Source organism: Colias philodice, chromosome 10 (assembly GCF_061535455.1).
Source record: "Colias philodice isolate Cphi_HAF_F1 chromosome 10, ilColPhil1 Martin Lab GWU primary, whole genome shotgun sequence".
NCBI classification, from domain to species: Eukaryota; Metazoa; Arthropoda; class Insecta; order Lepidoptera; family Pieridae; genus Colias; species Colias philodice.
In genome coordinates, this window is record NC_143095.1 from 10,687,734 (window position 1) to 10,707,830 (window position 20,097).

General features: G+C 33.4%; 2 protein-coding genes across 2 annotated transcripts in view; both read right to left on the reverse strand.

The window, feature by feature from the left end:
- Positions 1–20,097, reverse strand: part of Gpdh1 (Glycerol-3-phosphate dehydrogenase 1) — a 362,977-nt gene that overhangs the window by 195,162 nt on the left and 147,718 nt on the right. The window lies entirely within an intron of this gene.
- nAChRalpha4 (nicotinic acetylcholine receptor alpha4) overlaps positions 1–20,097 on the reverse strand; it is a 69,434-nt gene that overhangs the window by 10,160 nt on the left and 39,177 nt on the right. The window contains exons 3-7 of the mRNA XM_089700303.1: positions 19,210–19,390; positions 16,526–16,641; positions 9,430–9,598; positions 8,278–8,414; positions 4,368–4,514 (exon numbers count right to left, since the gene is read on the reverse strand). Coding sequence (XP_089556429.1) covers positions 4,368–4,514; positions 8,278–8,414; positions 9,430–9,598; positions 16,526–16,641; positions 19,210–19,390 — 750 coding nt within the window. The remainder of the gene's footprint in view (positions 1–4,367; positions 4,515–8,277; positions 8,415–9,429; positions 9,599–16,525; positions 16,642–19,209; positions 19,391–20,097) is intronic.

The window sequence follows — 20,097 nt, forward strand, 5'->3', positions numbered from 1 at the left end:
TTACTCGGAAACTATAAGTACTACAGTGATGAAATTTGATGGGAATATGTGTTGTATGAACCGCTACAAAAATATGACACTAAATAGTAAAAAAAAGAATTGGGGGTGGGGCCCCCCATACATGTAACTGAGGGATGAAATTTTTTTTTTCGATGTACATACCCGTGTGGGGTATCAATGGAAAGGTCTTTTAAAATGATATAAAGTTTTCTAAAAAACATTTTTCTTAAAGTGAACGGTTTTTGAGATATCAGCTCTCAAAGTCGTAAAAAGTATGTCCCCCCCCCTCTATTTTTATAACTACGGGGTATAAAATTCTAAAAAAAATAGAGGTGATGCATGCTAATTAACTCTTTCAACGATTTTTGGTTTGATCAAAGTATCTCTTATAGTTTTTGAGATAGGTTGATTTAACTGTAATTTATTATATTTGCTGCTACGGAACCCTTTGTGCGCGAGCCCGACTCGCACTTGGCCGGTTTTATTGAGTTAACTTTAAACCACTATAGATTGAAAACTCATGAATATATTTTTTAAATTATTATTTTAAATAATTAACAATAGTCCATTGTTTACGATTCAATAGTTCGTACAGTGAAATAGTTGCATGGGGGAGTGGGGGGAGCATTCAAAGATGGCGAGTATATTTTCAAGTTTATGCCAGAAATGAAGGCCTAATACAAAAATATCGGTGTCAGGGCTTAGAATAATTATCTCTGCAATATTCAGAACATTCTTGAATCAGCCTCTGTGTGATTAGATTTCAAATCGGTAACTTTAGTGAAAGTTGCGCCTTTCAATTTAAAACATTTTGTGGGGTCATCAAATCCACCACATACATATAGCTCACTTATTACAAACTATTGAATCGTAAACAATGGACTATTGTTAATTATTTAAAATTATAATTTAAAAAATATATTCATGAGTTTTCAATCTATAGTGGTTTAAAGTTAACTCAAAAATGGACCATTTTCGTAAATTTTCTAAAAAATCTTAGAGAAAGTGTAAGAAATGTTATAGTATGCTATATATTCGTGATCTACTCAATAAGCTCTTTCATTTGATACCCCACGCGGCATGTTTTTGAAATGTTTATTTTTTTCTTTGTATGCCATATTTAATTACCGGGGTGCGGGGAAGGGGACCACAAAACTGGTTGGCAACATCTGTCTATAGGATGTCTGGGATCTATACAATATATATCAGAAGTCAGATTTAGGTCCGCTATTTATGCAAACGAACATCTCCTTGGAGCCTGCTCTATTTATTAGTGAACAAAGAAATGACAATAACACAGACGGATGTAAAACATTTAGATGCTAAAGCGACTCAATTTACGCGTAATTAACCAACCAGTTAATTACAATAGAAAGCCGATTCAATAGATTCAAATATCAGAAATTCTCTCTTCAATAAAAATTTAAAACATCCCGTTTCATAAATGGATAAAATTTCAAAAGCCGACGTCGGGAAGAAAATTGAATTTGTTTAAAGCTGTATATCTCGCAGCTAACGTGATTAACACGCCAGAGGGGAATGTTAATATATTACTGGGAATCCTTCGACTTGTAGCGTAAGCAAAAACCGTAATTCGTGGAATTATGTAGCATTTAAGTATAATTTTATGATACACTCATTCAGTGCTTTGGTTTCAGGATACGTTATTCATGTTACCGAGAAAACGTCTTAATCTTCCGGTTTAGCTTATCTGTCAGATAAAATGAGTAACAATGTGTGAAAATATGTCAAAATATGCTTAATAGACTATCACTGACTTTATCAGCAGGTCCTTAAACTTGCTATTAATGAAAAAGTATGTTATAGGTAATAGATCAATGATAGTGTGATTTACTGATAAGAGGTGGCTTATAAGAAACTTTGTTGAACTCACATTTTTTTTATAACATAGCATCAATAGATTCAAACGCTTTTCGATATTCTAGATTCTAGACATTTCTTTTTTAATAGCTTTTTACGTGGGAGTAATGCTTGCTTCGAAGCAAATCATGTCACACCCACGCAAGTGTTGATATTATACTCTTAGAAAAGTTTAGCTTGGTAATCTATCATTATATTGAAGGTATTATTAAATTGTATATTATTAAAAACATACCTGTACAATATATAAAACTTAAAATATGATAGCTCCGCGGTTACACCCGCGTGGCTCCACTCCTGTTCGTCTTATTGTGATGATATATAGCCTATAGCCTTCCTCGATGAGTGGGCTATCTCACACAGAAAGAATTATTCAAATCGGACCTGTCGTGTCTGAGATTAGCGCTTTCAAATAAACAAACTCTTCAGCTTTATAATATTAGTATAGATTGACCCTAATTCAAAAATATGTAGGTAGATAATGTTACTTGAAAAATATGAAGGTAATATTTAGTTTTAGAGCATTCAAATGTCTATAAATGAGAAATTACAAAATAACAGAAAAAATTGATCACGAGGTTTAATACGTGGGTTCGAATCTGCGCCTTGTGATCGAATCTTTTTCCTTTTATTATATAGTGTTGAAGGCAATAATATCGTACATACGTAGGGCAATTAAAACCTATTCGACATTTAATATCCTCGGTTGAGTGAATAACCCTTAATATTGTGCGAAGGGTTATGTGTGATTTTGATGGGGAAAATATTTCGTGATGAACGTTACACTTTCTGAGTGTTGTAATGTATTATGTAATCAATACGTATTTTTCAGAAACTATGTAATATTAAATATCTATGTCTTTATATACATTGATTAAATGTTAAATCAAATAAAAAATTAGATTAAGTGTAGAGATTTTCCATTTTCTTTATTCATAGACCATGTTAGGTCTAGTAGGTACCAGAAATTATAATCTTACTTCAGATTAACGTTAACTTCATCCACGTTTTTTTTAATCGTCTTATAAAGAGGTCATACCGAAGTGATTTATACTTGAAGATGTCTCATATCGTAATCTCAAATAATAGATATAATACTATACCCGTAACTATTCTTAAGCAAATTTTTATCAATTCTTATCCTAATTGCCATTGTTTTTTTCAGTAAAGTTTCAAAACTGGACAAAGATTTATTTGTCATCAGTACTTAAAGAAGGTGATTATGAAACTTATAATTAATTTACACTCGTTAGCCAAACTTAATTAACAAGTAGGCTATTGTAACCATTACTTAATATTCCTGAATCGATTGATACATATTTATATCTCTTAAAGTAGTAAACTTAATATCAATGTAGCAAAATAAAAATCTTTGTTAACTGTACATGAACATTTTAATTTATAACACATACTAAAACATTATATAGTTGAAACAGAAAAATTAAATTGATTGATACACCACTAAAAATCAGTGCAGTGTTTTGTAGAGTCAAATAAAACTTAGACAGTTTTCCGATTACGATAATTAAGTAGTCATATTATACCATATTATATAGTATTTCAGCAATGGCATTCAAATATTGAAATGCATATGAATGATGTCTCGCGACTCTAATGGGATTGCCAGTTTCACTGATCGGTTTTTGATAGAAATCTAATTGCGCGTAGTAATATTTCACTGCATTACCTTTATAAAATTTAAATAGCGTCTATATAGCAATAGGCAAATATACGATATTGGTGACTGCCTTAATTTACGAATAAAGCGCGTGACACACGGTGAAGATACTATAATATTTTATCTTAAGATACTGTTATATTTTATATTACAGTATCTTAACGCATCCGGTATCAGCGTTCGGACCATCATTTTTCTTTTTGTCATTGCGTACTGAGACTCCTGTAGAACCGCCATCCTGTTACAAATGACGCGAAATTTTGTGGGTCATTTGTAACAGGATGGCGGTTCTACAGGAGTCTTAGTACGCAATGACAAAAAGAAAAATGATGGTCCGAACGCTGATACCGGATGCGTTAAGATACTGTAATATAAAATATAACAGTATCTTAAGATAAAATATTATAGTATCTTCACCGTGTGTGACGCGCTTTATACAATTAGGTGCAAAATGATTACATGTCTATTTGACAGTTTAAATAAGTCCCTATGTAATGATCTTAAAATATTAATTAATGATAGAAAGTTTATCCTGAATTAATGATAGAAAGGTGATCCTCTTTAACCGAGCACACGAGTCAGAACTGAAACTTCTTTGGGATGATTCAAAGTTACCAAAATCGTTGTCTTGCTTCATGACGTGACGGCATTGCCATCTCAACGCGCCTAAAGAAGTTTTACTTCAAAACCGTTGATATACATATTAATAATGATTACGAGATAAAAAACACGTTCGCAACATGATGGTGATTTATTTTCTATGAAGCAGTAAAAAGGGCATAATATACATAAAAACAAAATCACATACCTCGTAGTATCAAACTTATACTGCGGTCGTTTCATGAACAGCAGTCTTGGTAGGATGTGTATGAACACTCGCTTCACCCAGGGCGCCATGCGGTGGGTCTGTGGCGACCTGAAGTGTACATTCAGTACCACCACCGTCACGCATATACTGGAAGAAATGGAGATTATAATCCAAAATACAGATATAATCTCTTCTCCTATACAATATATAAAATTCTCGTGTCACAATGTTGATTACCAACGTTTGCCGAGACAATTAGTATATATGTATAAAATTCTTGTCGACTATCTTAACCAAATTCCTCAAGAACTTTGGAGATAGGTCAACAGTATTTATACCCCTAGCTGATAAGGAAGTCATAGCAGAACAACGTTTACTGGGTCCAGCAGTTTACTTTATAGTTTAGTGAAAGATAATATCGTAAAGAAACCGCATATTCTTAAAAGTTCGACTACATGGGAAATCTGCCATCCCGCAATTAGCCAGCATGATGGATCATGTTTTAAATCCCCATGGGCCTGTGTAAAACTTAGGCCTGTGCACTGTAGTACAGATCGGCTGAGGATGATTTTGTGTATAGCTTCAGCTAGCATAACTGTGATATATTTAGATTGCATAACAGTAACGAATTGTATGCATACAGTACTATACTATGCATATAGTACAATATACTTCTTATCATCTTGCATTTAAACGATACCTTGAAATCCAAACTGGTAGGAAAGGTACTATCAAAACATTCGAACAACAATAGATATAAAAGATGTTCCCTACACACATTATGGAGAAAGGGCCTTGACAATTGGATTCCTAACCGAAATCTCGAAGAATATTGAATAACTTCGGGATCGCGTCCGCATGCGCGTCTCAGCTAATCAAGATATATGTAGTTAATCAGCGGGGTGGTTGCAGGCGATCTTTGGGCCGCTATTACTTTTTATGCGAAGCGGTAAATTGTGTTAGCCTGCGATAATATAAGTTGTTAATTAAGCTAATATTGTGTAAGAGAAACTTTTATGTTAGGATTTTTGTTAGGTATTATTATAATAGTGTAATTTTTATAATGAAAAATTATAAAATAGCGTATTTTAACACCCCGTAGCTCTACAAAAGTTGTCCTTATTCACATAACAGTGTATAAAATTTTCATTCAATTCATATAACAGTGTATAAAATTATACGTTACTGTCGCTTACTTTAAGTAACAACAATATTATACAAAATGTACTAACTTTCACGCTTTCAACACAACCTACGAGTACGTAAAAAAATTAATAGGTATATCTGTTTATGTAGTTCCTCATTATGACTCGTTCTGAAACTTGTAAACAACACTTCTAAACCTTCATAAAACCATGAAACATGAAATGATTTTCAACCCTACAATGCCGTCGGATACAAAAGTAAGGCAGTGTGAAAGGGACGAAAATACAAGTCGAATAAGGAGCTGTCAACTAACAGCGTTGTGACTCGAGTGCCAAGAGGACCCTCGGTTGCTACGTAAACTTTAACGTTTTTATTGTATGCCTCTGTTTGTAGTTTACCTTTTGTTTTGTTCCCAAATTGTAATTGTAAATGCTATATTTTAGTGTTTAGGTAGTACAATTGTGTTTAGTGTACCAGTGTGGAGATAGTTTGTGTTATTTCGACAATACTCTAAAGATATTATATCAGGGAAAAGATGCTTTGCTCTAAGTTAAGCGAAGGTTTTGCACTAAATTTAGCAATTATATTATTATATATATCAGAAAGCTTCCCGGTGCAGGTGTTATTTTTTTGCGTTACAAGAATCTGAATTTGATTATGCCTTTTTATTCCAATATTTTTAAAGGCTTTATAGAAAAGTTCAAGTTTAATCTACCTCGTGTGTAATGTCAGGCGCTTTTTTATATTCTCGAGACTTCGAATTCTAGATACTCTATTTTAAATCTCAATATAAACCAATTTACTAAGAAATTGAAAAAGTTAAAAGGTAAATTTGATGTTCATTAAATATACCGATTCATACGAAAAATCGTTGCATTTCTCGCTGCAACACTCACCCTTCAGTAAAAGGATTTTCATTTTGTAGGTGTTTTTTTCTTTTCACTTTGGTTTATCGAATGGCGCCGCAGGCAACGGTCAGGTCAGGTCAGACGCGAAATGAAACGTGTAAAATTGTAATTTTCAATGAGTTTATAACCTGGTTTATGTAGTGTTTTGTGAATGAATGAATGAATATTTTTTGTAGTAAACATTATCTATATACTTACATAAATAAAAATGAAACACCAAATGTGTTGCTAAGCGTAAAACTTTAGAAATGCTTGATCAAGTTCTTGTAAAGCCACAGGGACGGTTTTTATGGAGAGAAAACTGATAGTACTATGTTATTTAGTTTAATATTAGGTATGTTTCTTTTGCTCTCCGTTTCTACACGTATAAAATACGTAATTTAAAATATGTAATTTAAGCATTTTTCGTCTGCTTATAATGATGATGAAAACTTTTTTTTTTCTCCATTTGCTAACTTCTGAACTAAACGTTGGTGACAATATTATTTTTATCTTCATTAATCCACACCGTATAATAAACCCGAATCAAAATATTTCCACAGGAATGTACCCTCATTTTTGGCATAAACGCTTTATCCCTTCCTTTGTTCAAAGTTACGCAATCAAATATCTTGTTTTGGAAGTGGATTTTAATTTATATGTAAATTGTGGAATGTTATCGTGACCCGGGATTAAATACTGAAACTTATGTTTGCAGTTAAACGGTTTGGTTGAGATTCATTATTTAAATATCTATTTGAAATTGTTATGTTGAATAATTGTATTAGATTATGTTAATATTATCTTGTGATTGATTTTACGCGAGTATTATAGATTAAGAAATTTAAGATTTTAACGGGTTTTTAAACGCGATTTATTCGTTGTATTACCTGACGTTTCGCACCGTTTACAGCAGCCGTTAGAATTTAGCCCCACGGGACAAATTGAAAGTACTATATCCTGCTAAATATTATATTCATAAGAGTTATCCTTCGAAAGTCTTTTTCCTTCGGTCGGTTGAGACGTATTTTTATTCTATAGAAATTCAACATTATACGTAGTATTTATGTAATTATATAGTATACTTATATCGAGCAAATAGCAAAGGTATAAATAACTAATAAGTTATGGTTTTCAACATAAAAAATTACAACTATAATTTGACATTATTTCAATTTGATTCCAATTGTAATTTGAGGAAACCAGAAAGAGATACATTTGAAGTTAAACCTTTTCTCAGAGTTGAAAACCGCTACACGTGTTCCCAGAAGAGAAATCACAGCTTTCAAAGGATTTAGGTAACAAAGTGTCAAAGCTTTCTCTGATACTTTAGGACCCTAAGAAGCTAGCATGATTTATTTTTAAACTAGTTGCAACCCACGATTTTGTCATTTAAACAATCTTAATATTTCTTTAAATAATATTAGAATAATTACTTTTCCTGATAACATTCAAAGTTTTGTCATATATCCACAGCTATTTTTTATTTGTTTAAGGTTGTTTAATTTCTGTATAAAATTTCATGTTACCCATTTAATAAAAAACGGTTTAAATATTACCTATATTTCAAACAAACACTGTTTATTTGCATAGCGATGTATGGATGCAAATTTGTACGCAATTAAAACCTATCTGAAAAATAAATTTTATTACAGTGCACTAGTTGTCCCTGCAAACATTTTTCATCCTTACTCTTGTCTCTTATCACTTTAGGGGTATAAAAAATAGATGTTGGACTATTCTCATATCTAGCCAATAGGCAAAATTTCACGACTATCGGTCCAGCCGTTTCGGTAAAATTTTATCACGAGAAATTTATATATATCTAAAATGATATAATCATGCATCATTTATTTTCATTAAACTTATAAACTTACCTTATTGATACAAGAATCATGGCGAAAATGAGATATTTCCCCAGCAGCGGTACCACCAAGGACGTGGGTGGTATAATCTCTACCACCAGAAGGAAGAACACGTGGAGGCTAATTAGTATCGATATTGATAATGTCACCTGTAAATGTAAAGATAATTAATATTTTGTTTTCTATAAAAAATGTTGTTATGTTATGTTTATGGAAATGTTTAAACAATACGTTAAAAATTTAAACGTATTCAAATTATAATAAGTAGGACGCCAATATAATGAAAAATTCACTAAGTAGGTAATAAGAATCATTTAAAATATAAAATTTTCTTGTTAAAATAATGAATTCATGCACGAAAGTCAATTAATTTTATCTCTTAAGTACATGAAAAACTTCAAACAAAAACGATATTAAAATTAAGAAACACACAAAATACCGTTGTTCACTTTTACACAAAACGAAATACAATAGTTAACAGCTTGCAGTAAATAGTTACAATTCAATGCTCTTTTTGGAACGTTTGTACACAGAATGGCGTTGTGCAATAGAATTTGAATTGCGAACGCCAAACGAAAAACACACAGATGTAAAATGTAGCATTCTATAAAAAGCGCGCGAAACTGCAAATTTTTTTAAATCTGTTTTCTTTTTTTTTTAGTAGTAAAGTGTTGTATTTGGAAAAAATATAATTTTTATATAAATAAAAATTCTAAAAACTACCTTGAATCATGGATTCAAAGAATAAAGCTGGAGATAAATTGGAGCAATTTTTTCACTTATCGATGTCATTACTGGCGAAGTCAAACGACGCCGTAATTCTCTGAAGACCCTTCAATCATTGGGAGAATATATTAATAGTTTAGTACGGGATTGTTGGCGAACATTTCATTTTACGATTCTTTTCCTCTATATTTTTTGTTTAGTATAAATGACTATCTACAATTGCAACGTTGTATTTTTATGACAGTCATTTATTTTATACCACTATCAAGTTAATTTACATTTTTCTGAAACACTAAATAATTTTAATAAACTGTGCTATAATCATCCTTTGCTCGGAGATCCTTTGCCTCAGAAAGTTGACAGCTTGTTATGTTGCTATAATTCTTTATCATGAAAAAAAAAAACAATCTGTCACATTCTAAAAAAAAAAGAACATACCTTCTCCCCGCTATCCGAAGGCAAGTAGAAGGTAAGGACGGTCAGGAACGAGATCCCCATGCATGGTATGATAATGTTCACCGTGTAGAAGAGCGTCTTCCGCCTCATGGTGATGTTGAACGTTATATCTAGGTAGGGCTCGTCGCAGCACGTGTAGAACTTTTCGTTCCTGTGAATTTTGTATGTATTAGACGTGATAGATTTATCGACGTAAGAGAATATTGTGGGAGGTGATTGATGACGCTAAATGCTGAATATTATAACATAGATTTCTAATAATATATTAAGAATGTAAGATATAAATCGATTCATCCCGTTTTTTAAACAAAATCTTTTTACATATTTACTATTTAGTTGGTTTTTCACGATAAAGAAATTAAAAGATTTTTACTCCAGAAATTTTAATCAATAAGTGTGTAAATGTCACAATTATAAATTTCAAAATTAAAATTATATGTAGGTGCGTAAAACGACTTAACTGCTATAAAAAAGTAAAAAATATATATATATATATATAATATAAGGTATTATAGAAATTATGTAACCTGCCTTTAAAAAAATTGTATAGGTAACTTTTATGCACCGACATCAAACTTTATAAAACCTGGCAACCAAGACTGAATGAAAAAATAAAATAAACGACGAAAACCGCAATATGAGGATTGAGGAGTGCGTATGAGAAATGTATGGCATTTATTCCGCTACCCTCGAGTTCATATGACAATGGCTAAGTTTATAAAATATTTCACAACTCATAGTTTCACTATATAAAAGCAACTGTGCAGAGAAAATAAATGTACTGTCTGTGTTTCAATGCAGAGCTTTATTATTTTGCAAGATGTGTGCATATTTTTGTTTGAAGTTTTTCGTTTTTCAATCATTTCACATTTGATCATGATTCTTGTATACGTCTTTTGTGAAAGCTTTTTTGTGTGTTTGCTTTATTGCAAACAAATAAAAATGAAAAGTTTATTCAGAATGTTTGACGATTTAATATTTAAGAATATTAATTATACTTGGTATTTGATATAAATTAAACATTTTAAAGTGTATAATATTTTTTTAATAGAATATAAACCTCCCATTCACCCACAAGCCACTATCTTCATGTATCTTTAACTAGTGGTCCGCCCCGGTCTCCCGTGGTACATATTTCGCAATAAAAGGTAGCCTATGTCCTTTCTCGGGTATCAAAATATCTCCATACCAAATTTCATGCAAATTGGTTCAGCAGTTTAGGCGTGATTGAGTAACAGACAGACAGACAGAGTTACTTTCGCATTTATAATATTAGTAAGGATTGCTAATATCAACTAATAGTTACCAATTCACGCTCGAGTAACGATAACCATACCCTCAAGAAAAGAATCGAGTAGAAATAAAAATAACACTATAATCTAAGTGGTGGCATTTGAAGTGATGTAAATAGGTCTAGCAATTTATTGGGACAAGGTTGGGACGGAAATATGAAGATTGCTCTACTATTTCAGAATTTATGTCTTGGTTTTCAAAATAAATGTAGCTGAAAATACTCCCTATATCATCATCATCTAGTTGTTCTTGTATCGATGTACATAGGTATGTGAAGTCCATGTCCCCTAGTGGGGTAAGGGGCAGATGCATTATTATAGGTACATGCATTATACATCTGTTTCAATGATCGATTTTCTTTAGGGACCAGTAGGTAATCAGCCTTCTGTGTCCTACCAGATCGAGATATTTTTTTTTCTTCGTCTCAACCGGGAATCAAACCCAGGACCCCTCGGTGCTACGCTCACTCGTCAACCACTGTACCAAGGAAGCGGTCAGGACATAGGTATAAATGGACCTTTTATCTTATGTAGAAATCTCTGTAGAATTAATTCATTATAGAGATATACGTAGGTAGACATAGCTTTACATAGAGAAGGTCATAAGCATTAAAACACCGTACGCCTAATATCAACTTTCACATACATCTACTTAATAAAAAGTTTTGTTAGTATAAAACAGACTTTTCCATTTATTCTTTATAAATAGACTTTGAGACGTCTTATTAAAATACTTAAAGAATTCTATTTTTACTAACAAAGTTTGCCGCCTTTTCGTCAAAAAGTTATCTTAAGGTTTCGACCGTCTTGTCTTAACAACATTTACGGCCAAGACCGATCCGTGATAGGAATCTTCACTTTATCTCAAACGATTAGCCTTTTCACACGACCTTCTGTTATTGTGTTATCCCCAATTTATTTTTATTGTAACCTAGAGGTCCCTAGAATCGTGCTTTTTGAGTTTAAGTGAGCTTGTGAAATAGAATTGTAACCGTTATTTGAGATAATTCAACGTATTCGTAATGATATTTAGACACGTTTTGTTTTATTTTTTGCATTTTCGTCTTGCACATAAAATATCTATCATAAACTGCAGAGTGATGGAGTTTCTTGCCAGTTCTTCTCCATAGATACTGCTTTCCGAATCGGTGGTAAATGTTAAAAAATGTTATGACGTGTATTCCATAAACGTCGAAACGTTTCATATGTAAAACATTCTCACCAAAGCATTGCTATGAGACTGATCCTTTAAGGTCATTTAAGCTTTTTGTGACCGTCGACAGCCCTATAAAGATTATACGTGTATGTAAATGATATAAGGGCAGGCTTAGCTGAGCGGATGTGAGCAGAGAGGCTTGTATCGACCTCATAAGTGGGCTAATGTAGGGCTGCCACAAGGTTGGTATTTCTTTTTTGTATTTCAGCTTGAAATTTTAGGTATGCTTATCTTTGACAAGTTGAAATATGAGTTTTTGAAAATCTATACGTGTAAATTAAAGCGTTCAAGATTTTCTAATATATCTATGTAACAAGAAATACAGACGCTTTTAAATTTTTCTTTCGTTTTGTTGTCTGGGATACTTTATGAAATTAAGTGTGATCTCTTATTAATAAATATTATAATGCATCTTTTTTAATGATTTGATTTGAATTTTTTGAAAGATTTGGATTTTTATAGAGATGCTTTATGCATTGTCCTAGTTAATAAATAGCAAAATTGTAATTTGTAGTTATAAGTATTTGTTTAACCCGAGCAATAGATACCACAATAGACCTTCAATAACTACAAAAAGCGAATCAACAGAAACCAGTGACTTTTCCTAATATAAAAAAAATACTATAACTTTTTCAGCCTGCTTTTTTACCATTAACGAATTAAACTCATCTTTGTATGTTATATAAACAGTTCTTAGATACGTAACATTAATAGAAGGAAAACATGGACAAATTCGTATTTCATCGGGAAATATTGAATCTGCTGACTCAATGCTGACTTGCTTTTCAGTAGTAAGAGCTATATCATGTTTCAATTTATAAAGCGACTGTGGAGGGGTGTACAATGTTGCATATTAATTTTGTTTGGAATTTTTATGTTGCAGGCTGTATGCATTGTTGGTTGAAAATTTTTGCAATAAGAATTCTGTACGTAATATATAAAATTGTAGGTTTGTAAGGCTTTGGAAGTTTTTTGCGTAATTATAGAACTTGACTCTACCTAGAGAAATTCAGTAAATGATGATACATTTACTGAATTTTTATAAATATTATATCTGTTTCATTTTTACGCTTTGAGATATAATATAAAACACTGAACAATCACATTCATTTTTTAGTTTTCAGTAATTTTTAAACCTCGAATGACCTATTATTTTAAAATTTAATGATACTTAATATAACTAGTTTATTAAAACACTTTTTATATTTAATTAAATAATTTGCAGGCCATAATTTCAAACATGTTAAATGGCCACCCTATTCCCGATACATACGTAATATGTGTACACCCTATTCAATTTGTGTTGAAACCTTAACGTGCGGTCGGACTGTGGCTTCCGATACAAATGGACTCCTTTGTTACATACAACGAGACATACAGCCTTTTAAAGATGTAAAGATGCTCAAAAATTTAATTTCTCAAGACTGTAGGACCAGTATGACTACGAAATGAATGAAAATAATATTCATACAACTTGTATTATCACACACGTTCCGAAGTCTAGTTGTTATGTGGTTGTTAAACATTCACTTACTATAAAACTTATGTGTACAGAAAGGTATACAGTATACTACAATCTATATATATCTATATATATAAAACTCAAAGGTGACTGATATAGTGATCTATCAACGCACAGCCCAAACCACTGGACGTATCGGGCTGAAATTTGGCATGCAAGTAGATGTTAGGACGTAGGCATCCGCTAAGAAAGGATTTCCCGAAATTCTTGCGGGAACGGGGAAAAACAGGGATGCACGTACAAAGTCGTGGGCGGAAGCTAGTAATAAATAAAGTAGGTACAAAATATAAAAATAAATGCAACGTTTATTCATCCGTATTGGCAATTTACAAAATTTGCATAATGTGAAAAAATATTTCGACAGAAAAAGATAAAACAGACCTCAAATATTCAAACTCGAAATGCTTTTCTAATCCCTCATTAATTTACATTCAGCATTAATTTTCCTTCACAAATACATTCGCTATTTTGCTAAAGTTAGATCTTGAAATTCGTCGCTGCTCGATGTAATTCTCAAAATGACTAGAGTTTGGAACGTTCAAGCCGGTTTCCCATCTAGGTCGATTTATCAGTCTTAAACCGCTGAAATCTAGATTTTATCTAGATAGAATGGTTGGCTTTACGATGATAAAATTAATCTTAATACTATTATAAAGGCGAAAGTTTGTATGGATGTTTGTTACTCTTTCACGTAAAAACTACTGAACCGAGTACAATAAAATTTAGCACACATATAGAGAGTAACTTGGATTAACACATAGGATAGGTTTTATCCCGGAAATCCCACGGGAACGGGAACTATGCGGTTTTTCCTTTGAAAACGCGGGCGAAGCCGCGGGCGAAAATCTAGTTTTTCATATAACGGCTTGTGGAATGTGGTCGAAGGTAATTTAGTGGTATATAAATTTAGCAGTTCGTAATACGATCGTCACATAAACTTTACTTAAAAGATATGAACTTTTACAGTTAAATAATTTTTTGAAGGACTCTAGTTAAATTAATGATATATGAATTTATTTACGGGATCAAAATTATCTGTTACGTATTTTTTAATTTATCATATCAAGATAGTCTTCTAAAAAGCAGTAGAAAAAAATATTAATTGGATCTCAAACGGATAGGAGATGGGCTTAATTCATGGAATTTGCATATGAAAGAACTTCTCAATATATTAAAATAAAAAGTATTTGAAAGGTAAAGGCAAAATATCTTCTTGTTAATCTGAGATACCTAAAGCGAACTTGCTTAACAAGATTTTTGTGAAAGCTCTCACTTGATACAACTTCGAGAAATATCTCGTATTTCGCAAAACTTCTTCATTTGCAGCGAAATCTCATTTAAATCACTTCTGTACGAGACGCATTTAACAAGGATATTTTAGGAATGCTTTGTCGTTTGAAAGTATAATTCTATGCGCCGTTTCCACTCGGAGTGACAAAGTAATGAAGGTTCAGTACTTTTTTGCACGTACACGTAAAAAGGGAGACATTCATTCAAGCAAATGCGTTCTGAAAGTTCAAAACATTAATTCTTCAGATTCATTCGTTTTTATAACAAAAGAACATAGGTACATGAACACAGATAGACTTATAAATAAACAAAAAGAGACAAAGAGGAAATTTCTTCAGTTAGTAATTACTATTTGCGCTTTCCAGATTAATCTACATCTGTGCTAAATTATATCAAATTCCGTTTCGAAGTTTTGGCGTGATTGAGTAACGAACATCCATCCAAAGTTTCAAAAGCTCATTAATATTAAATAATTCACAATTATTCAAGTTGTACCAGATATTTGTTGCCTTTTAGAACTATCGAATTTTCTGGATATATTTTTAGTTTAAGATTGGGTTGAATAGTTGTTTTAAACTATACAAAACTTTTACTGTATTTTAACAAGGAACTAGAAAACCATCTACAAAAGTCAGTTTAAGATTTTTAAGATAGTTTCAAAGTTCTGGATATGTTCTATTAACTTATACGTCAGTTAAAATGATAGAATGTATTCGTACAAACTTTTTTATAGTGAATATGTCAGATAACTTATAGTTAGTTAGTTATATATTCGTTATATATTTAGTTATATATTCTTTATTGCACATAATTTTTAATTTTACAATACCAGGACATCAGAAGCAATTGGCAGCTTTATTGCTATATAGCAATTTCTTCCAAGCAACCAGTGCCAAGTAGAAAGTTTACAGTTGCAAATTCGGGAAGATAGTGTAGATAAGGACACACACAAACACAGGACTTGCTGATAACGTTACTGATATAATGTTAATTTGGAAAAACGAAATAAAATGCCTATGTGACGAAGGAATAATGAAGCTATCTGCTAATGAAAGAATTTTTGATATCAGTGCAATTGTTTTTGTGTTTTAACATTACACACATACATAGAATAACAAAATGATTTCTTAATAATATTACTAGTTTAGATTATCATAAAAACAATAAATAATTAAAATAAATACAACAGAAACTTGTTAAGCGCTAAAAACAAAAGCCACGAGCATCGTCGCTAAGAGCCTTGAGTGAAACTATAAGCGGAATGTTCCCTGTAATCAATTTATGATGAGTCCGCTGAGTGAAGGAAATTGCGGTTTTTGGACACAAATAATAAATTTGAATTAACATTAGTTGAAGCGTTGTTTTGTTTTTTTTTTTTTCATGTAGCTTTTTCTTTTTCATCAACGAAATGACGGACAACGGTTCGTGAAGAGGAAAAAATATTTCTTAAAATCTTAACCTTATCTTTGTCTGGGTGAAACAATGATTTATAATAATTATCAAGGACTAAATGAAGAACATAACATGATAAATAATTAGATATGTGTAGGTGTCCAATTAGTTGTGCGACTAACTGGCCTACAAGACGCGGCTTCGACCGCGTATTGAAAGGAAATTCCTATAGCGATCGCCTATGTCATTCTCTAGACTCCTAACTCCAGACTCAAAACTAATTTCATAAGAACCGATTTTTAAGAAGTAACAGAAAGACAAACATACCAACATTTATAACATAAGTAATCATAAATTGACACTCACCGAACTGCAGGCACTTCAAGTATGTCCCACTCGACGGACATATAGAACTCGGACAGGTCCACGCCCACGGACACAATATTACTGCCCGCTTGTTCGTCCATGTGTCGCAAGTCCACCTGTGTACCAACTCATCGTATCATCTCATTAACACACACATATAAAGAAGAATGAGCATTGGGCGAACTCAATCCGATGATATTATAAGCAAAAAGGTGTAGATAGGAAATTAGAGCTCTAGAGTACGCCGAAATCTAGCTTATCACTATAGTTGAATCCTGCTATCTCGCTTTAACGTCTAATCATGTGTGCCATTTTTGAAAATCGAACGTTGTGTCCTAATCTATCTACACTTTTTTTATAATATCATTGTCTCAATCACACACACACACACATGCAACACGCGCAGTGTTCTGGAAGGATTTCAAATTAGAATTTCTAGAATATTTAAAAGATTAAATTTTCAAACGGGACATAAATAAACATAATATATGTATAGAAAACATGTTAAATCGCGGTGACATTATTGGCCAATGAAACGATAAAATAAAGCTTTAATATATCTTCTTATTTGAGCTATAATCTTCGATAATATAAGTAGCAGATGGAGTTTATCCCACGGCCATTACTAATACATTCCAAAAATCTTTCATTTCTCTTCAGATTGAGATTCACCCTTCGTGCTAAATTTAAACACTAGGTTGGCTATTGAATAAAATAACAATTCTCCGTAAAATGCTCATTCTTCTTTATTCGTTTTAATTAAGAATTTTAAAGCCATTGGAAAGTCTCGAGAGACAAAACTTGCTATTGTTTCAAAGAGAGCATGATAACTCTGAAAAATTATATTTCAATCATTCATTCGTTCGTTCATTAATTAATCATCTCTCATTCCTCTGTCCGTCCGTAACTCTTGAGATAAAAATATCTTATCTTAAAATACAAACACAGATACACAGTATTCTATAAATCACACTTAAAATACACAAATTACTTTTATTCATTTGGTTTAAGAAGAATGTTTATTCACCCTTTAGTTTAAATTTTGTTTAAAAGCAAAAACACACTACAGAATTTACGCCAAACAAAATATAACCTCGATCGAAATAAAATAACTGCAATTTTGTTTCGACGCAAATTGTTATCAATTTATTTAATCACTTTATTTATCTGTTGTTTTAAATTGGATACATGCACCCTGACACACGATGTAGGACCTAGAACATTGCTTATACAAACCCATTGAATTAAACTGTGGAAAAATGTCACGTTAATTTACTTACCACAAAGTGTGCAAAGTATCATGTACCTATAGTTTAAGGAACACACACATCTCGAACACAACGCCAAAGATGACACAACAACATGCCAAGTAACGCACGTGATACAACTCCTAAATTATTTTAAACTTTATCATGGAGTCGGCGATATTTTTCATTTAATTTAAAAGTCGTCGTAAGCACCGGCTCCGCCACGCTAGTGTCAGTCGCAGCGACTGGACGCGACATCGCGCGACTACGACTTTGCGACTAATCTTTGCGACTCACATCGCCGCCTCTCTCAGACTAGGCGCAAACTCTTTGAGTGTAAGGCATGCAACGCACGTTTCGTAAAATCGGATCGATTTTAGGAACCGTTATGCTATCCACACAAATGTGTCTTGATGTCATTGTTTCGTCTTTTATATCATGCAATGGGCGACATCGATTCAAACAGCTACTAAGATAACTAAGGGAAAGGTATAAAATATGCTTTTGATGACTGTTCAGTGTGTACCGGGACGTCAGCGTTCAACGTGCTGTGTTCGCGTGTCATGTAGTGTATCGGCGGCAGGTGGGGGCCGCTGTGATCGGGAATGCAATCGGTTTGGACAGAAGCCGTCATGCAGTGACTGATGTAGAGTGGGGCATGCAACAAGCATTCGTGTGACCGGTGTGTGTGTGTGTGACGCGGGCGGAGCCAGCCGGGAAAGGGTCTGTCACGGTTGAAGCCGCTCCACGCCAAATGGCCAAAATATAGTCACATGAAACGTTCGCGGTCGAATTAACAATTTATGACGCGTGAAACGGCTCGCTCCGGCGGGACATGTCGGAAAGGATTGAATAGTGAAGTTGCATCCCATATCACCTGGCGTCAAATTTTATACCTTTCCGTGTCGAGCGAGGAACGCCGATCGGGTAGACCAACGAGGCCGACCGTTCGAGGACTCGCGCGCAGATTCAACCGCTACTCCACATACTTTAACAATCAACTCATTTGAAACACAAACTTGCAAATAGAGCTAGGCTAGAGCGGAGAGCGTGGGGCGCACGCTTTTCGCCAAGCAAGCTGTTATGATGATAATATATCACAAAGACAAGGTAACGACGATTACGTTCGAGCGACAAGCTACTGACATCGGCCGGGGGGCCCTAGGGCTACGGCCCGCTCGGCAAGCGGCGTACAGCGGGGCGTCACCTTGAAGCCATCATACGTCCAGCTTCCTAACTTAAGCACACAGGTTTGCACGTCGTAAGGAAAGAACTCGACGTCGATCGAGCAGGAGGACTTATACACGGCGGGCGGCTGCCACACCACCATGCCGTTGTAGTAGACCGTGGCTTTGGTCATCAGCGTCACTTCGTAGTTGCCGTCGGCGCTGCGGACAAAGAGAGCGGTCAGGGCGAGCGGTGGAGAGCGGGAATTACCTTGAATCCGTCGTACGTCCAGCTACCGAACTTTAGGACGCACGTTTGCTCGTCGAACGGAAAATATTCGACGTCTATTTCGCAGGAGGACTTGTAAATGGCGGGGGGTTTCCATTCGACCAGCCCCTGGTGGTAGATGGTCGCCTTCGTCGCCAACGTTACCTCGAAGTTGCCGTCGGCACTGCAATGGTAAGGCAAGTTTATATGCCGCTTGGGTTTTGGCGCAATTTGTGTTTATAGCGCGTACATTTTTTGCGTGCCCCGAATATTATTTGCGAAAAGAAAATTGTATCGTAGGTTACGGTGAATAAGGTTCATAATGATTAGGCAGAACGTAGTTTTAATTCTAGAACTGTGAGTTTATGACGTCATAAGCGTAGTTATTGTCTATTGATCTTGTATGTTAATGCCTGACTGCTTCGTTGTTTGCACAAGTGTAGATTTAATCGAATACATACAATTAACCAGACAGGTTACCGTGGAGATTGTTGTTTCAGAGACGATCGCGATTGGGGTCTATACACCACGATAACTAATAACGTAATTTAAACAATATAATATGTATTGTTATGATAATCACGAAAGAATATAAAAGAAATCCAAGATCATTCATTACGTAGGTAAGTAGTTTACGAATGAATACAATCAAATGCTTACCAGTTTATTAAACAGTTATATTTAAGTGAAATATTTATTCATCATATTCATATCTTTATTAAAATGATATGTTTTTTGTGGTTTTTTATAAAAGGTATTTGCACTACTTTATATCGAGCATTATTTTAACTAAACCCATTAGCAAGGCTATTAGCTTCTACAAAGTATACAACAATAATCCCTTTATATCCGATAAATCCATTTTATATTAATTACATAACAACTAACAAT